Genomic DNA, 17,235 nt, shown 5'->3' on the forward strand with positions numbered 1-17,235 from the left:
AATACAATACAAACATGGAGAAAGTTGAGAGTGTTTTCCCTAAGTATGCCACAAATTCCAGGACTGCATGCTAGAATTCAAAATTGTGGAAAGATGGGACAGTGTATTCAGCAGAGCAGGCTGTTTTCAGTCGTGGAGCGATGTAGGATTAATTAGACCGTTACAAGCATAAATAAGAGCTATAGAAGAGGGTTGTCAGGTTATTGGATCATTGGTTGAGTCAATAAGAAACTGTTCAAGATTAGATGGATTAGTTAGATTAAAGAAAAGGTGAAGAAATATTGGGAGAAGATGAGTTAATGTGTTTATAGGGTAGTTGTTCATACATATAATAAATACATAGGCAAGTGATTAGGCCTAATGGTCTGTCTCCCTTTTGTGGTTTTGTGTGTGTTTTGCATTTAGAAATCACTTAGGAGAAGCAACTGCTTAGTGTGTGCTGCATAATTCCAAGTGCTGTAATAATTTTAGACTTTTCCTCCTGCTATCATCCAGGCATTTACTATCTATTTTAAATCCACCCTGCTGATCTATGAGTACCTTCTGTATGCAGTATCTCATACATGTTTGTCATATCATTAGACATCGTATCTTTTCTATAGTATGAAAGCCAATATTACACAGAGTGCTCAGACTATTTTGAGCTTTTGGATAGCTGGTTGTGCACCCTGGATCTCCCCTATTGGACTGTCTTTGATTACAAGTCATGTCTCTGGTCTGTTCCTGATTTCCAAATTGTAGTGAGACTTGGGACTGAATTCAAAGACGAGGAGAATTGCTATTTAAATATGGCAGAATGGAACATTTTCCTACCTGCTGTTTTTAGGCTCTTCCTGTACTTCTCAAACTGGGAGTGACTTGTTTTAAATCCCAGGACAGAGATTTTCTGTTATTGAAGCTTATTTTTATACTTTGGGTCAACAGAGATCCCTCACGTATTAAATAAGGGATTAAATAAGGTGAAAGAAAATTGAAGGACGGCAGCATGCCTTTAACTTGTTGTTTAAACACGATATTTAAACAGAAACTCTTTCCTCTTGCATTTATCCATTTGGCAATGCATCTAAATTCATGCGACAGCCCAGCAAGATCAGGACTGGATGAGGAAGTTTTAAATCAGCAGGTGAGCTAGGGTTAAAACAGAGTGGCGTATAAATGCTTTAGGAGCAGGGTAATAATTGATGGAATTGAAAGAAGAACAGAGGAATTATATTAATGAGCGCAGTCTGACAGGATTTGCATGGAAATGTCAATATGCTGATTCTTATCTTTCATGATTTTACTTTGAGGTGGAATTTGATCCAAAGAATTGATCAATCTTTTGCAATAGCTGCCTTATACATGTGACTTTATGTGGTAGGTTAAAACCCAGAGCCTATAGTCAAGGCTACTACCAGGGCTGAAGAGAAGATGAGATGAAGCAAGAACTAAGTGGTGTTTTTTCACAGATTAGAGGGTCCAGGAAAGAACAAGGTAGAATGGGAAACATTTACAGTGAGCAGAGATATTAATGGAAAGAGGGAAGTAGGCAATGTATTTAATGTATGTGAACATCAGTAGCTCTCAGTATAGAGCTATTGATAAAATAGATGATGGTTGCCACGTTGAGGGGTTGACACCTAGAGCTAAGACCAACAGAAAGCTCTGAAACTAAAGTAAAGAAAATTTATAGTTCCAAGCTTGCTACTTCACTAACAAGTTATGTTATACAGTAAACGTTGTTCTAACTGATACCTTATAAACCAATACTCTTGATAGACTGGCAAAAATTATATACCTGAATTACTGAAAGTTTACTGTATTATTGCGACCACTGCTTTGTTCAAGTGGTCAGTTGAGGGTGTGAGTGAGAAGGCTCTCTGCCTGTAAGTTCTATTTAAGGCAAAATTGCATTATTATTTAAGTGATTTATACTGTAAATAAAGTATAACAGTGTATGTACCCTTCGTTATGTTTCTATTACTTAGTGTGTGTTTTTACATTGATTATGTGGACTACTTGATCAACCAGTACACTCCTGGTCCCATAGGTTCCAGTTAATAAAAAGTTTGCGGTAGTAAAATGTTGTAAATAGTGGGTCTATTTCACCTCCGGCTATGTAGTTACCTTATGTATCTGTGAGATTGGACTCTGCCTTTTTCCATATCAGTTTGAAGTAATGCTGCTTTGTTGCCTGTTTAGAATCTGGTTGATTCAGCAAAGCCACTTTTACGGAAGGCGATACAGATTTCCCAGCAGACGCCTTATTGGCATTGTCGACTGCTTTTTCAGCTTGCAGTATGTACCTCTTTTGATTTTTATGTGTAATAGAGTTTAGTAAAAAAGTGTTTAACATTAGAGCTTAAGAAATGTTAAACCTTGGATATTTCTTCACAAGGAAAAGAAAATGAAATCAAAGCACGCAGATTGATACTTGTAGCACTTAATTACAGATACTCTTTCTTAAACCTTGGTCAATGGGCTTTAGTTGGCTTTCCACACTCCTTTCCCACTTCCTGTTTTTCTAAAGGAGGAAACAGTTACATTTTTATAGCACTGTTCACAATCTTGGGACCAGCTTATTCTTACATGACTCTACAGGTGAGATAGAAGAAGGGTGTTTACCCTGGCTGCAGTGGTCTAGAGTCAGGGACACAGTTTCAGAATAAGGGATAGGACTATTTAAAATTGAGATTAGGCTGATGTTTTCACTCAGAGGGTGGTAAACCTTTGGCATTCTCTATCACACAGGCCATTAAAGCACAATCATCAAGAATATGAAAGGCAGAGATTATTAGGTCTTGAGATATTTAAAAAATCAAGGAATATTGGAAATTTTACAGAAAATAACATGAGGTGGATGGTTGGCCATGATCTTCGTGATCATGCTTCTGTTCCTATAAAGCACTTTACAGGCAATGAGGTACTTTTTGCCATGTAGTCAGTGATGTAGCGGAGGAAAAATGGCAGCCAGTTTGTACAGTCCAAGCTCCCACAAACAGCAGTGTTGGTAATGATTTTATTATATTAATACATGAGTCATTGTATCATCACTGGCACTGAAGGCATGTATTGTTTGCTCCTAATTATCTTTGAGAAGGTGATAGTGAGCCACCATCTTCAGTACAACTGAGTGGCTTGCTGAGCTATTTCGGAGGACGGTTAAGAGTTAACCACATATAGACAGATGAAGTAAGGACAGCAGCTTTCCTTATGAAAGGGCATTAATGAACAGCTGGGTATTCGTGAACTTGTCATTACATGATTACCATGATGATACCAGCTTTTTATTCCACATTTATTCAGTAATTGAATTTAACTTCAAGTCGCTGTGGGATTTTAACTCTGTCCTGGCCATTAGTCCAGTAACACAGCCACAGCTACCATAAACCCCAGTTAGTGACGGTAGTTGACAGATAAATGTTAGCCAGAATACCATTGTGAACTGCTCTGCTGTGGGAACTTCAGCATCTGCTTAAAACGAGATAAGGAGAAACTTCTTCAGCCAGAAAGTGGTGAATCTATGGAATTCACTGCCACAGAAGGCTGTGGAGGTCAGGTCATTGAGTATATTTAAGACTGAGATAGACATATTCTGAGTATCAAGAGTTATGGGGAGAAAGCAGTAGAATGGGGTTGAGAAACTTATCAGCCACGATTGAATGGTGGAGCAGACTCGATGGGCTGAATAGCCTGATTTCTGCTCCCATGTCTTAAGGTCTTATGTTTGAGAGGACAGATCAGATCTCGGTTTCATGGATCACCCAAAATACTAGCCACTGTCACTAATTGGCTGAGATCAACCAGTTTAATTCAGACTGAATTTTTCTGGTCCTACTTTATTGATTGTGCTGGCATGAAGCTGTAGTTACAGTTCTTGTAGTTTTATCCAGGCCTTTTTATGGACCAGGACAAACATGATGTTCAAGAGAGGTTAAGCTGACTAATTAGGAGGTGTTCCTTTGGTTTCAAAGGTGAAGTGTTTTATCAATGAAAAAATTATTTTCACCTCTGGAAACGTGGATTAGTTAGTGCAAAAGTCCAGAAGTAGGCTACTATTTGTGTTGAAAACAGAATTCTATATCTGCTTATCTCCGTCTCACAAAGCATGTTTCAGATTATGGGCGTTCCATAGTTGACCTCAGTGTATCCAGAAACAGTGAGTGGAAGTCTCCTAAAGTCCCACTCCTGCTATTTTCCAGTAGATTTCGGGTGGACTGTTTCTTGTATGGATGAGATGTCCACACAACGGATTGACCATTGGAATTAAATACTAGAGATAAGTTGACGCTTTTGCAGCTTTAGCTCAGCACTAGGTGGCGTCTGCGATTGAGGTGGGGGGTGCACAAGTGAAACGGAATGTGACTACCAGGAAGTAGGTCTATTCAGTGTCTCGCAGACAGTTAACAGTAGATTTTCACAGTTGCTGACTTTCGAATAGATGAAGGCTGAATCTTGATCATACATGTTGCATTTCTGGATATTAAAGTGAATATAAGATGGTTTTGAAAAAAAAATCTTTGTCTTGTTTTGTTTCCCTGCCCACCAGCAACTGCACACACTAGAAAAAGATTTGGTTTCAGCATGTGACCTCCTAGGAGTTGGAGCTGAGTATGCAAGAGTAGTCGGATCAGAATATACAAGGTAACAGCAAAACGTCTGAACTGAGAACTATGTCTCTGCTGTTCCCACCGATGAGAAAATTAAACCAGAACTCCAATTTTCTGGATTTCTATGGGAATATCTGTTTTAAATGTATAGTTGTTAGTAACTTCCATTTACCCGTCAGACCTAAATGTAAATTTACTTAAAGGCAACTCTTTATCTTTCAATTACATTTATGACAATGGGACAATGAAACTTTCGCATTTTAACATCTGGCTTTTTGTGGTTAAAGGTGTTATCTCTCTACTGATAAAGGCTTCACCCAGTATAATCAAAAGTAGCATGCAAGTTGGAAAGTCCTGGGTTTAGTTCCTGAGTTGTGTTGAGTTTGCTGATTAACTTAGCCCCTGTCTGAAATCATCTGACCTCTTCCAGATGTAGATGCAACAAGAAGAGACTTTGCGAATACTTCAGATTTTAAATTCTCATTGATGCAAAGCATTCTATGGCCTCAAATCTGCCTATTTCTTAATGATTTTTGGGTGATATTCAAAAGATGAATGCAATCCCCAAGACATTATGCAAACACAATAAAAGAGGTTTCTTAATGCCCCAGGACCTGTTTCACCTGTTCTCTGGCATGCTAAAGTCTCTCAGTTCTACACTGGCGTCACCAAAGACAAAAGAAAGCATTTGAGTGTTAATTTTAAACTGTTAAGAGTTTTTTTTCCCATCGAGGAATATACTTTTGTTCCACTTGTTTTTGAAACAGGTTTTTTTTAATCATAAAAAAAGGCTTTGTGGATATACAAACCTTTCATGGCGATCGTTCCATTGCACCTTGTAACCAATTAACTATTCTTGAGGTGAAGTTAAGTACAGCTGCCAATCTCCCATAAGCAGCAAGGTGGCAATCACATTTTCTTAATATTTGAGGGTTAATTATTGGCTCAGGACACTGGTGAGAATTCCCTGCTCTTTAAAATAGCCCTGAAGTATCTTTTATCCTTCTGAGAGGATCACAGGCCCTCGTTTAACATCTTGTCTAAAAAGTGGCATCTCCATGGAGGACGTGCTGAGTCCTGCACTGAAACGTTTGTCTGGAATATGCATTCAAGACTATAGAGTGGCAAACTGGAGAGGCAAAAGTTACTTCAAGTTTTTGGATATCTTAAGAAATGTCCTTGTCATTTATATAAAGTGAGTCATAGTTTCATGACCATGTTATTTCAGTTCATTAATGTAAACTTATCTTTCTTATCTTACAGAGCACTCTTCCTCTTAAGCAAAGGCATGGTAAGCTTTTTTTTCCCCAATTTGGTTAAATTAGCTTGCAAACATTGTGCAGAGTTTACACTCTAATCTGCAGCTCGTGTACTCATCACTGTATAAATCCTCCAATTGATATTAAAAATGTTAGGGAATCTTAAGATTGATTAGAAGGGAAGTCTACAGAAATCCAGCTCTTGGTTTTCTTCAGTGGTTTAAAAATGTACCAAGGCATAATGATCTGAGTAACCAGGTGGATTATGAAATCCAGCAGGAATGCCCCCTCCACATTTTCATTTTTAGTTACTTAGTCAATCTCATTTAGGTTGACTCAACAGCTGGCCAACTAAAATTAAAAAGGTGGATCTCCTACAGATGCTACCAAACCTGCTGAACCTCTTCAGCACTTTTGTTGCTTTTTGGTGTCTGTCTTTCACCTAATTTTGCTTCTGTGATTGAGCTGGTTTAAATAGGTTGGGCTAACAAAAATCTATCAGTGTTACTTTTTCATAGAATCATAGACTCTAACCATAGAATCCCTGCACTGTGGAAGGAGGTCATTTGGCCCATTGAGTCCACACCGACCCTCCAAACAACGACCACCCCCTGCTCTATCCCTGTAACCCTGCATTTTCCAAGGGCAGTTCACCTAACCTGCACATCCCTGGATGTTATAGGCAATTTAGCATGCCATTTCACCTAACCCGCACATCTTTGGACTGTGGGGGGGAAACCCACGCAGACATGGGGAGAATGTGCAAACTCAACACAGTCACCCGAGGGTGAAACAACCTGGGTCTCCAGTGCTGAGAGGCAGGGCTAACCACTCAGCAACCTGAAGATTGTGCGCAAATAATTAGGATCCAGATCCAACAATGCTCTTTTACCAGTGGAAAACCGTTTATTCAGTCTCTGCCAACAATGCAAACTCTGCTGACAGTCACAGCCCGATGTGTGAATGATGACCACCAGGGTGAGAGAGTGGAATGTCACCAGGGACTGTAAAGTTTTAATTGCAGGAGAGTAAATACTTCTGGGAGCAGAGCAAACTAGCAAACAAGAAGAGATATCTTTTTGTTTTGAAAAATATGATGTTTAGTGGAATGTACTGAAATGCAAACCAACGTGATGTTCAATCACCTGTTCTTAATTCATTCATAGGATGTATGCTTCATTGGCTAGGCATTTTACTGTTCATCCCTAATTGAGCTTGAGAAGTTGGTGGTGTGGTCTGTCTTGAACTGCTGCTGTACACTTAATATCGATCGACCCACAATGCTGGTTGGGGTGTTGGGGAGACCATGTCTTCCAGGGGTTTGATCCAACGACACTGAGAGTGGTGATATGTTTTCAAGTGAGAATGTTGAGTGACTTGGAGGAGAACTTGCAGATGGTGGTATTTCCATGTATCTGTGCCCTTACCCTTCTAGATGGTAGTGGTTGTGGGTTTCCGAACTCGAGCATTGTTGAACCAGTGGAACTGAGTTTACACCCTTCAAGCCTGTATTTAAACCTCCTTCCCCTTCCCCAAAAAAACACATTTTAAAACATTCAGGCATATTGTACAGCATTGCTTTTGTGGAAATAGTCTAAGTGTTAGTATTTGCCATTGACAGCAGATGATGATGCTCGCCAATTAACAGTTAAGTAAACCATCCATCTCTAGAGAGTGTTAAATCCTTAATCTGGTTAAACTTCTAGAGGAATTGAATGACTTCTTGGGTGGAGGAAATGCCTTCAAGAGGAGTATGAGCTAATTTTGTTTTATCTCCACATCTCATAAAGGGCAGAGACACTGAAAAAGCAACCTTGTATAGTCCCAGACAACACATCAGATTTGTGCCCTTGTTGGAAAATTTGTGGGAGCAATCACAGGAGCTCAATGATTATTGATCAGTGGTGATTGTCTATCTATTGGTTTTGAGTTTAGCTGTGAGTTTTAATGTTGGTGTATTCTCCCTGTTGGCTTCCAGCTATTGTTGATGGAACGGAAGCTGCAGGAGGTTCACCCTCTTCTGACTCTGTGCGGCCAGATTGTGGAGAACTGGCAAGGTAACCCTATTCAGAAGGAGTCACTGCGTGTCTTTTTCCTGGTGCTACAGGTCACACACTATCTGGATGCAGGACAGGTGAGCAAATAAATATCATCAAAAATTTCCAGCACAAGGGGAAAGGACAGGCACAGTAGTATTTCTGTTTAAATCAGCCAGTGAGAGAAATAATTTAGAGAATGAAGGTCAATAAATTGGGGTTAAAATCTAACTCCTGCTCTTCATTCCATTAAAGTTGGTTTAGACCTGAAAATTAAGTCTGTATATACATTGGACTGGGCACAATACTGACTTTTGTAGAATTGTGTGATTTGTGAAGTGCTGCTGACTGGATCAGATGAAAGGCTAGGGATCTTTCCTATAACATGATCTAATTGGGGTCTTTGAAATCCTGAAGGGATTTGGTATCGCAGCGGTAGAGAAGATGTTGCACTTGTGCAGTGGGTACAGAACTAGAGTCATAAGGGTTCTTGTAGCACAGTGGTAATATCCTACCTCTGAAGGAGGAGGCCAAAGTTAAGATCAAACCTCCTCCGGAGGTATGTATTAACATTTCTGAACAGGGTTGATTTTTAAAAAAAATTAGGGTCATAAATATAAAATAATAATTACTAAATCAATAGGGAATTTGGAAGGCACTTCTTTACCAGAGTGGTAATAATTTGGAACTCATTGCTAAGTGAGGCAGTTGAGGTAAAAAAAAAGATACATTTTAGAGGGAATTAAAACATACAAAGGAGCAAAGAATAAAAGGATATGCTGAAAGGGTGAGTATTGGAGAATAGGGGGAGGCTTGAGTGGATCCTACTGGATCAGTTCTGTGCTGGAAATTCTACACCAATTTTCTTGAACTGAAAAGATTCCAAGGTGGTCCAAAACACGTTTTCAAGATTCTGAAAGAGAACAAGAGGTTAAATAATGGATTTGCTCTGACCAACAATATAGCAGGAAGAGACCACAACTTGTGGCAGACAGTTAAAATGGGCGTTTGAATTTTTAAAAAAGTTAGATTAGATTAGATTCCCTACAGTGTGGAAACAGGCCCTCCTGCCCAACAAGTCCACACCAACCCTCCGAAGAGTAGCCCACCCAAACCCATTTTCCTACCCTATAAATGCACCTAATACTATGGGCAATTTAGCATAGCCAATTCACCTGACCTGCACATCTTTGGACTGTGGAAGGAAACTAGAGCACCCGGAGGAAACCCACACAGACGTGGGGAGAACGTGCAAACTCCACACAGACAGTCGCCCGAGGCTGGAATTGAACCTGGGTCCTTGTGAGGCAGCAGTGCTAACCATTGAGCCACCGTGTCATTATGCAAAGATAATATGAATAATGAACATTCTGTCACAAATGATTATTAAATTTGATGTTTAAGTCTGAATGTACCGTCAGTGCTCTACAGAAGAGTTAATGAAAGGCTTGTACGAAGAGAGTTACTTCCTTAAACTCTGGTCATCCCAGTACAATCAATGAAGCAATTTTGAAAGTGTAGTTACTGTTGTAATGCGGGCATGCCAACCCATATGCTCTAAAAATTCAAATAAGCAGCAATGTGATAATGACCTTTATAATGTTCTTTAGATGTTATTGGTTGATGAATGAATATGCTTTGTTTGAATATCATTATGGAATCTTTCAACATCCAACTGACAAAGCAGTTGGGACTTCAGTTTAACATCTCCTGAAAGATGGCACATTTGGCAGTGCAGTGCCCTCTCCAGTACTGCACTGGGAGTGTCGACAAATATTATGAACTCCAAACGTTCTGACTGAGAAGCAGGAGTTGGATAACTGTGAAAGTAAACCCAAGCAGAACTGTTTCAGTAAATATCTGTTGGAATGTGCACCCATTCGTATAATAGCTTCAGCAAACATGAATGTGCATTTTTTCCAAGAAGGAACCAACCAGTGAATGATGGAATAATCTGTGATACTCTTGAAGGTAAAAAGCGTGAAGCCCTGTCTGAAACAGTTGCAGCAATGTATTCAAACCATCTCGACGCTGCATGATGACGAGATTCTGCCTACTAACCCTGCAGACCTCTTTCACTGGCTACCAAAGGAGCATATGTGTGTGTTGGTTTACCTGGTGAGTAAGAGTTTACATAATATTTTTTGGGGAGTGAAGGGGTGAATTCTGTGCTAAATACTGTTACACACCTAAAGGAGACCATGATACTGTTACTTAAAAAATGCTAAATATCAGACCTGAGAGAGCATTTCATTTGTTCAATCTGTTTCTTAAAAATTCAACAATTTTAGCTGATAACCTCGACTTCCCTTCCATTTTCTTTCCTGGTTTTGGTTATTCTTCCATTGTTTCTCTCCTATTTTCATTAGTTTGATTTGCACCACAGCTGATTGGGATACTACCATTGAGACCTTCTTCGGGCACATCTTTTGTTTTACTTGTCCCATTACAATTCCCAACAGCTGTGCACATGAACCCTTTTGTACTTTCTCAAAAAAATTCTTTCTTGAAATGGTGTGTCTCTGGCAAGGCTAACATTTGTTGCTAATTGCTTTGAATTGAGTGGCTTTTTTGGCCATTACAGAGGGCAGTTAAGAGTCATTTCTGTGGGTCAGGTGTCACATGTAGGTCAGACTGGATGACGATGGTAGATTTCCTTCCCTGAACGACATTAATGAATCGGATGAGTTCTTACAATAATTGACGATAGTTGTCTTGGTCACCATCACTAAGACTAGCTTAATAATCCAGTTGAATTAAGTGAATTTAAATTCAGCCAGATGCGTGGTGGGGTTTGATCCCAAATTCCCAGTGGATTATCTTGCATTTCTTGATTACAAGGCAGAGACGTTACCACCACGCTGCCGTTTCTGCTGTCCTTTGGTATATCATAGACCTCTTTTTTTTTCCTGACATTCCCTTTTCTGTTGCTCAAAACCTTTTACATTTCTACTTTCCCAGTTTTAAGGTTGTGCGTCTGAAACATTAAATCCATTTCTTGCTCCGCTGATCCTGCCATACCTGTTAAGTATTTGTGTCGTTTCTGTTTTTGTGTTGTATAAATGCAAATCTTTGGTATTTGAGCAAATGGTAACTCTGCAGAGTCTGCTGTTTGGTGAGAGCAATACTTTGAGAGCGGCTGATCTAATCTGAGCAGGTTCCAAATCCAATCTGTGCTGCGGAGGCTTCCTGATCTCTGAGTGGCCCCAAGCTCGATAAGGAAGAAGCTAACCTGTAAATCCTACTTCTGGCTGCTATCTAGTGACTGCGGAAAGGATCAAAATTTATGAATGAACATCCTTCCTGTTGCTTTTGAATAAGTCAGTGATTATACACTGACTTGTACGTTCCTGAGCAACAACTTGCTTTGTGCCTTTACCAAGGCCCTTCACAGAAAAAAAATCAAGCAAGGATTGAATAGCTTTTTGAGCATAGAGCCACTGCAGCACATATAAGCACTTGGTCTTATTAAAATGAGGGAGATGTCACAAATTGAAGGAACTTATTCCCACTTTTGGTCGGCACTGTCTTTAGGAACCACAGTTCAGAGGAATGTAAACCCTCCTCTATTCCCCTCAATACACGAAACACAATTCATCCAGCTACACATTGAGCACGTAACTCGTTCCTGCCCTACACTGGTTTAACAAGTCAACTGCAACAGCTTATCAAGTCTCCAGTTTCCATCTTTGCACCAGGTGTCCAAGTAAGATTGTCAATTTGTGCCAAATTATCATTGTATTTTTAAATGGCATCCTGTTTGCACTTCATTGGTTCAATGGAGGTGCAGGAGACCATGCCACAAAAGTGAGGTGTCGACCTGGTGAAACTACTACACAAGAGTATTTACATGCTGAACAGTAGAATAGGACTAAGTGATCCTACAGCCAATCAATCAGATCTCAGCTCTGTATTCCTGCCACATTCATTTGTGAATGGGGATGGGCAATTAATCAACGAGCAGGAGGAGCTGGCTAAACAAATATACATTCCCAGATTGATAGAGAATCATAGAATCCATATTGTGTGGAAGCAGGCCATTCGGCCTATTGAGACATACAACACATCTTTGCAAACGTCCAGGCTGAAACATTTGTGCCTGTCCTCAGCCCAAAATGTAGAGTGTGATCCATCGCAGCCTCCTCTTGCAGTCCCCAACATCGCAGATTCCAGTCTTCAACCAATTTGAGTCACAAGAAATGACTGAAGACAATGGATACTGCCAAGTTTATGGGTTCTGGCAACATTCCAGGGATTGCACTGAAGACGTGTGCTTCAGAAATAGCTTGCCATGCTGTTTCAGTATGGCTGCAACATTGCCATCTTTCTAGCAGTGTGAAAAATTGTTTTCCCAGGTCTCGCCCACAAAAAACCGGACAAATACAATCCAACCAAGTTCAGCCCCTATTGGTATATATTTTTTCTCATCAACAAAGTGATGGACAGTGCTGTAAAGCAACACTCGCTCAGAAATAATCTGTTCGCTGAAGCTTTGTTTGTAATGTGTAAGGGCCATCCAGCACTTGATCTCAGTGTAGCCTTGGTTCGGGCATGAACAAAAAATCTGAACTCCAGAGATGCAGGGAGAATAACTGACATGACATCCAGGACCCCTGGCAAAACTGGAGTCTATGTGGAATGAGGGGAAAGCTCTCTGCTGTTTGGAGTCGTAATACAAAGGAAAATGGTTGTGATTAGAAGTGAATCATCTCAGTCCTAAGACATGACTGCATGAGTTCTTCAGCATCCTAAGGCCAACTGTCTTGCAACTGCTTCATGAATGTCCTGTCCGCCTACATGCACGCGCACACCCACAACCCCCCCCCCACAAAAAAAGGGCAGAATAGGAATGCTTACAGATTGTGCTGAACACTACAAAACAATGCGCAAGTGCTCAGGTACTGAAGCAGTCTGTGCCCATGTGCTGTAAGACTGGGGCAACACCTAGTCTTGGGCTGATAAGTAGCAAGTAATGAACATGCCACAAAAGTGGCATTGTGAATGAGAGAAAACCTAACCATCGCCCTTTGATATTCAGTGGCATTACCCTCGCTGGGGTTAAAATCCTGAGTCTTGAAATTGACCCGAAGATGAACTGGACCAGCTTTATAAAGAGTTGTTCCTCACCCTGAACAACTTTTCTTTCCAATCCTCCCACTTTCTCCAAACAAAAGGAGTAGCCATGGGCACCCGCATGGGCCCCAGCTATGCCTGCCTCTTCGTAGGGTATGTGGAACAATCCATCTTCCGCAACTACACTGGCCCCACCCCCCATCTTTTCCTTCGCTACATTGATGACTGTATCGGCGCTACCTCGTGCTCCCACGAGGAGGTTGAACAGTTCATCCACTACACTAACACCTTCCACCCCGACCTCAAATTCACCTGGACAGTCTCGGACTCCTCCCTCCCCTTCCTAGACCTTTCTGTTTCTATCTCAGGCGACCGAATCAACACGGACATCTACTACAAACCAACCGACTCCCACAGCTACCTGGACTACACCTCCTCCCATCCTGCCCCCTGTAAAAACGCCATCCCATTCTCCCAATTCCTTCGTCTCCGCCGCATCTGCTCCCAGGAGGACCAGTTCAAAATACGTACAACACAGATGGCCTCCTTCTTCAAAGACCGCAATTTCCCCCCCGACGTGGTCGACGGTGCCCTCCACCGCATCTCCTCCACTTCCCGCTCCTCCGCCCTTGAGCACCGCCCCTCCAACCGCCACCAGGACAGAACCCCACTGGTCCTCACCTACCACCCCACCAATCTCCATGTACAGCGCATCATCCGCCGTCACTTCCGCCACCTCCAAACAGACCCCAGCACCAAGGATATATTTCCCTCCCCTCCCCTATCAGCTTTCCGTAGAGACCACTCCCTCCGCGACTCCCTTGTCAGATCCACACCCCCCACCGACCCAACCTCCACTCCCGGCACCTTCCCTTGCAACCGCAGGAGGTGCAACACTTGCGCCCACACCTCCCCCCTCACTTCTCTCCAAGGCCCCAAAGGAAACTTCCATATCCGCCACAGATTCACCTGCACCTCCACCCACATCATCTACTGCATCCGCTGCAGCCGGTGTGGCCTCCTCTATATTGGGGAGACAGGCCGCCTACTTGCGGAGCGATTCAGAGAGCACCTCTGGGCCACTCGGACGAACCAACCCAACCACCCTGTAGCACAGTATTTCAACTCCCCCTCCCACTCCACCGAGGATATGCAGGTCATTGGACTCATCCACCGCCAAACCACAACAACGCGATGGTCGGAGGAGGAGCGTCTTATCTTCCGACTGGAAACCCTCCAACCACAGGGGATGAACTTGGACTTCACCAGTTTCTTCATCCCCCCTCCCCCCACCTTGTCTCAGCCGAATCCCTCCAGCCCGGCACCGCCTTCCTGACCTGCAGTCTCCTTCTTGACCTCTCCGCCTCCATCCTACTCCGACCTATCACCCTCACCTTGACCTCTTTCCACCTATCACATTTCCAACGCCCCTCCTCCAAGTCCCTCCTCCCTACCTTTTATCTTCTCCTGCTGAACACACTCTGCTCATTCCTGAAGAAGGGCCTGTGCCCGAAACGTCGAATCTCCTGTTCCCTGGATGCTGCCTGACCTGCTGTGCTGTTCCAGCAATAAAGTTTCAACTTTGATCTCCAGCATCTGCAGACCTCACTTTCTCCTGTGAACCAAGAAGCACTGCAATAACTCACCAAGGCTTCTCAACAGCAGTCTCCAAACTCATGACCACTACCATCGAGAAGGAAAAGGTTAGCAGAACATGGGACACCAATCAGCTGCAAGTGCCCCTCCAAACAACTCGCCTTCCTGAGTTGGAAATGTATAGCTGTTCCATCAGTGTTGCTGAGTCTAACTTCTGGAGCACCTTTTCTAAAAGCATGGTGGGGCTACCTACGCTACAAGAACGGTAGTGGTTCAAGAAGGCAGCTGACCACTGCCACCTCTAGGGTAATTTAGAAAGAGCATTAAATGCTGGCCTGGCTGGCAATGCCCACGTCTCAGGAACAAATAATAATAAACTTGTAACCTGTGCCATTGCTGCTATTAAAGTTAGGTCCAGAATGAGTTCCATTGGTTCTGGGTATCGTTTGTTAGCCTGTACTTCGCTTCTGATGGGCGCATATTTCAGATTGAATGTGTGAGGAAAGCTGGAGAAAACAGCATAGCTGTCGAGATAAGGTGTTAAAATTGAGTAATGTTTTTAGTAGAGACACTGGTCCTTTCTATACTAACTGAACAGAATGCCAACAAATGCATATTTGACGTCGATTGCCATGTAGAAATGGTAGTTACATTTCTGCTGACAAATGCACTGTCTGTTACTGTTATTGCAGGAGTAGAAGCTTCCAACTCTAGATCTAATTATGAATATGAGATTCTATTGAGGCATCTGGCAGACAGAGTAGCAATGTGTGTCCATGCTTACATGTTGTATAGTGCTGTGCAGTCATTTGGAAGCAGCTTTATTATGGGATCTTATGATCAGGATGATGCAGCTAAAATGTACATCATTGACCCTTCAGGAATATTCCACAGTTACTGGGGATGCGCAGTTGGAAAAGCTGAAGAAGCTGCAAAACAAAGATTGAGAAGCTGCAAGTGAAAGACATGGCTTGCAGGGAAGTGGTTAAAGCAGCTGCGAAAATAGTCCACATCAACCATGATGAAGTTACGGATAAATCTTTTGAGTTGGAGTTAGACTGGGTTTGAAAAATTATGAAAGGCAGGCCTGAGCTCGTACCTAAAGATATCAAAGAGGAAGCAGGCAAATGTATCAAAGAATCTCTTAAGGAAGGTGATGAACCTGATGAAGACACCATATAATTAGTTTCTTTTAAATATACAGTACTGTTTGAAACAAAAAGACTTGTGACTGAGCTCAAATCTAGCTGCCTGTGTCTCACCCAGTGTTCAAAAGTATGTTTTTAAATCAAACTTAAAAAGATTAGCAAAAATATTGCCTTAAAACATTTCCATCTATCTTCCATCAAGGTCTTAGATTACTTATAACTGAAGTGAGGTGTTAACACATTCTTGCGACTTAGTGATTTTATATTCCCAGTTTGACCATGTTTCTGAACTTACATCTGTTGAGTGAAAGATGAGGATGGAGGTCCAATCTGTACTTTAAACTGTGGAACTAAGAGGGTAGAGAATGTCACTTTTGCCCCATTTGCCTTGATTTGTTTTTCTTTTTATTTGTTCATGGATTGTGCAAATTACTGGCTGGGCCAACATCTCTTGCCGTAGAGAAGGTGATAGTGAGCTGCCTTCTTGAACAGCTGTAGTCCATGTGCTGAAGGTACACCCACAATGCCATTAGACAGGGAATTCCAAGATTTTGACACAGCAACACTGAAGGAAGACCAGTATATTTCCAAGTCAGGGTGGTGCGTAGTTTGGACGAGAGCTTGCAGGTAGTGTTGTTCCCATATATCTGCTGCCATTGTCATTCAAGAAGGATTTGGAAGATGCTGTCTAATTACCTAGGTGAATTTTGGCAATGTATCCCATAGGTGGTACATGCTGCTGTTCCTGAGCATTGGTATGGTAGGGATGTATGTTTGTGGATATTGTGCCAATCAAGCAGGCTGCTTTATTCTGAATTATGTCAAGCTTCTTGCGTATTGTTGGAGCTATTCTCACCCAGGCAAGTGGGGAGTATTCCATCGCACGTCTGTCATGCACAAGCTTTGAGGAGTTGGGAGGTGAGTTACTTGCAGCCATATATCTAGCCTCTGACCTGCACTTGACAGTCACTTCATTCATATGGCTACTGCAGTTTGGTTTCTGGTCAGTGGTAACACCCAAAATGTTGATAGTGAGGGATTCGTTGATGGTAACGCCATTGAAGGTCACTGATTAGATTCTGTCTTTATGGAGACGGTCATTGCTTGCCATTTGTGTCGCACAAATGTTACTTGCCACTCTTCAACCAAGCCTGGATATTGTCTGACCTTATGATAGAGGGTAGCTTAATGATAAGGCAGCTGAAGATGGTTGGACTCACGGTACTACCTTGAAGCGAACTCTTGGAGCTGAGATGATTGACCTTTGACAGCCACAGCCACATTCCTGATGAACATTGGTCTTTGCAGGTTCAAGTTGCTTCCTGTAACTTTGGCTCAATATGCTTTTGAACTAAGTGGCAAGTGCAGGCAAGCACTCAACAGGGCAGCATCGGAGCCTCCTTTCATCCAGCCTTCAAATATGTACTTTCCAGGAGTGAATAGCTCGATTGTAGATCAGAAACAAAAATTCTGTCTGATTTTTATCTTATCCTTCAATAACTGTTTCTCATCATGGTTCCTTAACTAGCCAAAA

General features: G+C 42.0%; 1 protein-coding gene and 1 pseudogene across 2 annotated transcripts in view; both read left to right on the forward strand.

Annotated features, from left to right (window-relative positions):
* mau2 (MAU2 sister chromatid cohesion factor) overlaps positions 1-17,235 on the forward strand; it is a 65,878-nt gene that overhangs the window by 16,421 nt on the left and 32,222 nt on the right. For both annotated transcript variants that reach the window (XM_087975927.1, XM_087975928.1), the window contains 5 exons: positions 2,182-2,277; positions 4,529-4,623; positions 5,853-5,880; positions 7,827-7,982; positions 9,856-10,002. In XM_087975927.1, coding sequence (XP_087832053.1) covers positions 2,182-2,277; positions 4,529-4,623; positions 5,853-5,880; positions 7,827-7,982; positions 9,856-10,002 — 522 coding nt within the window. The remainder of the gene's footprint in view (positions 1-2,181; positions 2,278-4,528; positions 4,624-5,852; positions 5,881-7,826; positions 7,983-9,855; positions 10,003-17,235) is intronic.
* Positions 14,973-16,190, forward strand: LOC122565466 (proteasome subunit alpha type-3 pseudogene; annotated as a pseudogene).

Source organism: Chiloscyllium plagiosum, unplaced genomic scaffold (assembly GCF_037043375.1).
Source record: "Chiloscyllium plagiosum isolate Xiang-an unplaced genomic scaffold, Cpla_swu_hap1 HiC_scaffold_28, whole genome shotgun sequence".
Classification (NCBI taxonomy): domain Eukaryota; kingdom Metazoa; phylum Chordata; class Chondrichthyes; order Orectolobiformes; family Hemiscylliidae; genus Chiloscyllium; species Chiloscyllium plagiosum.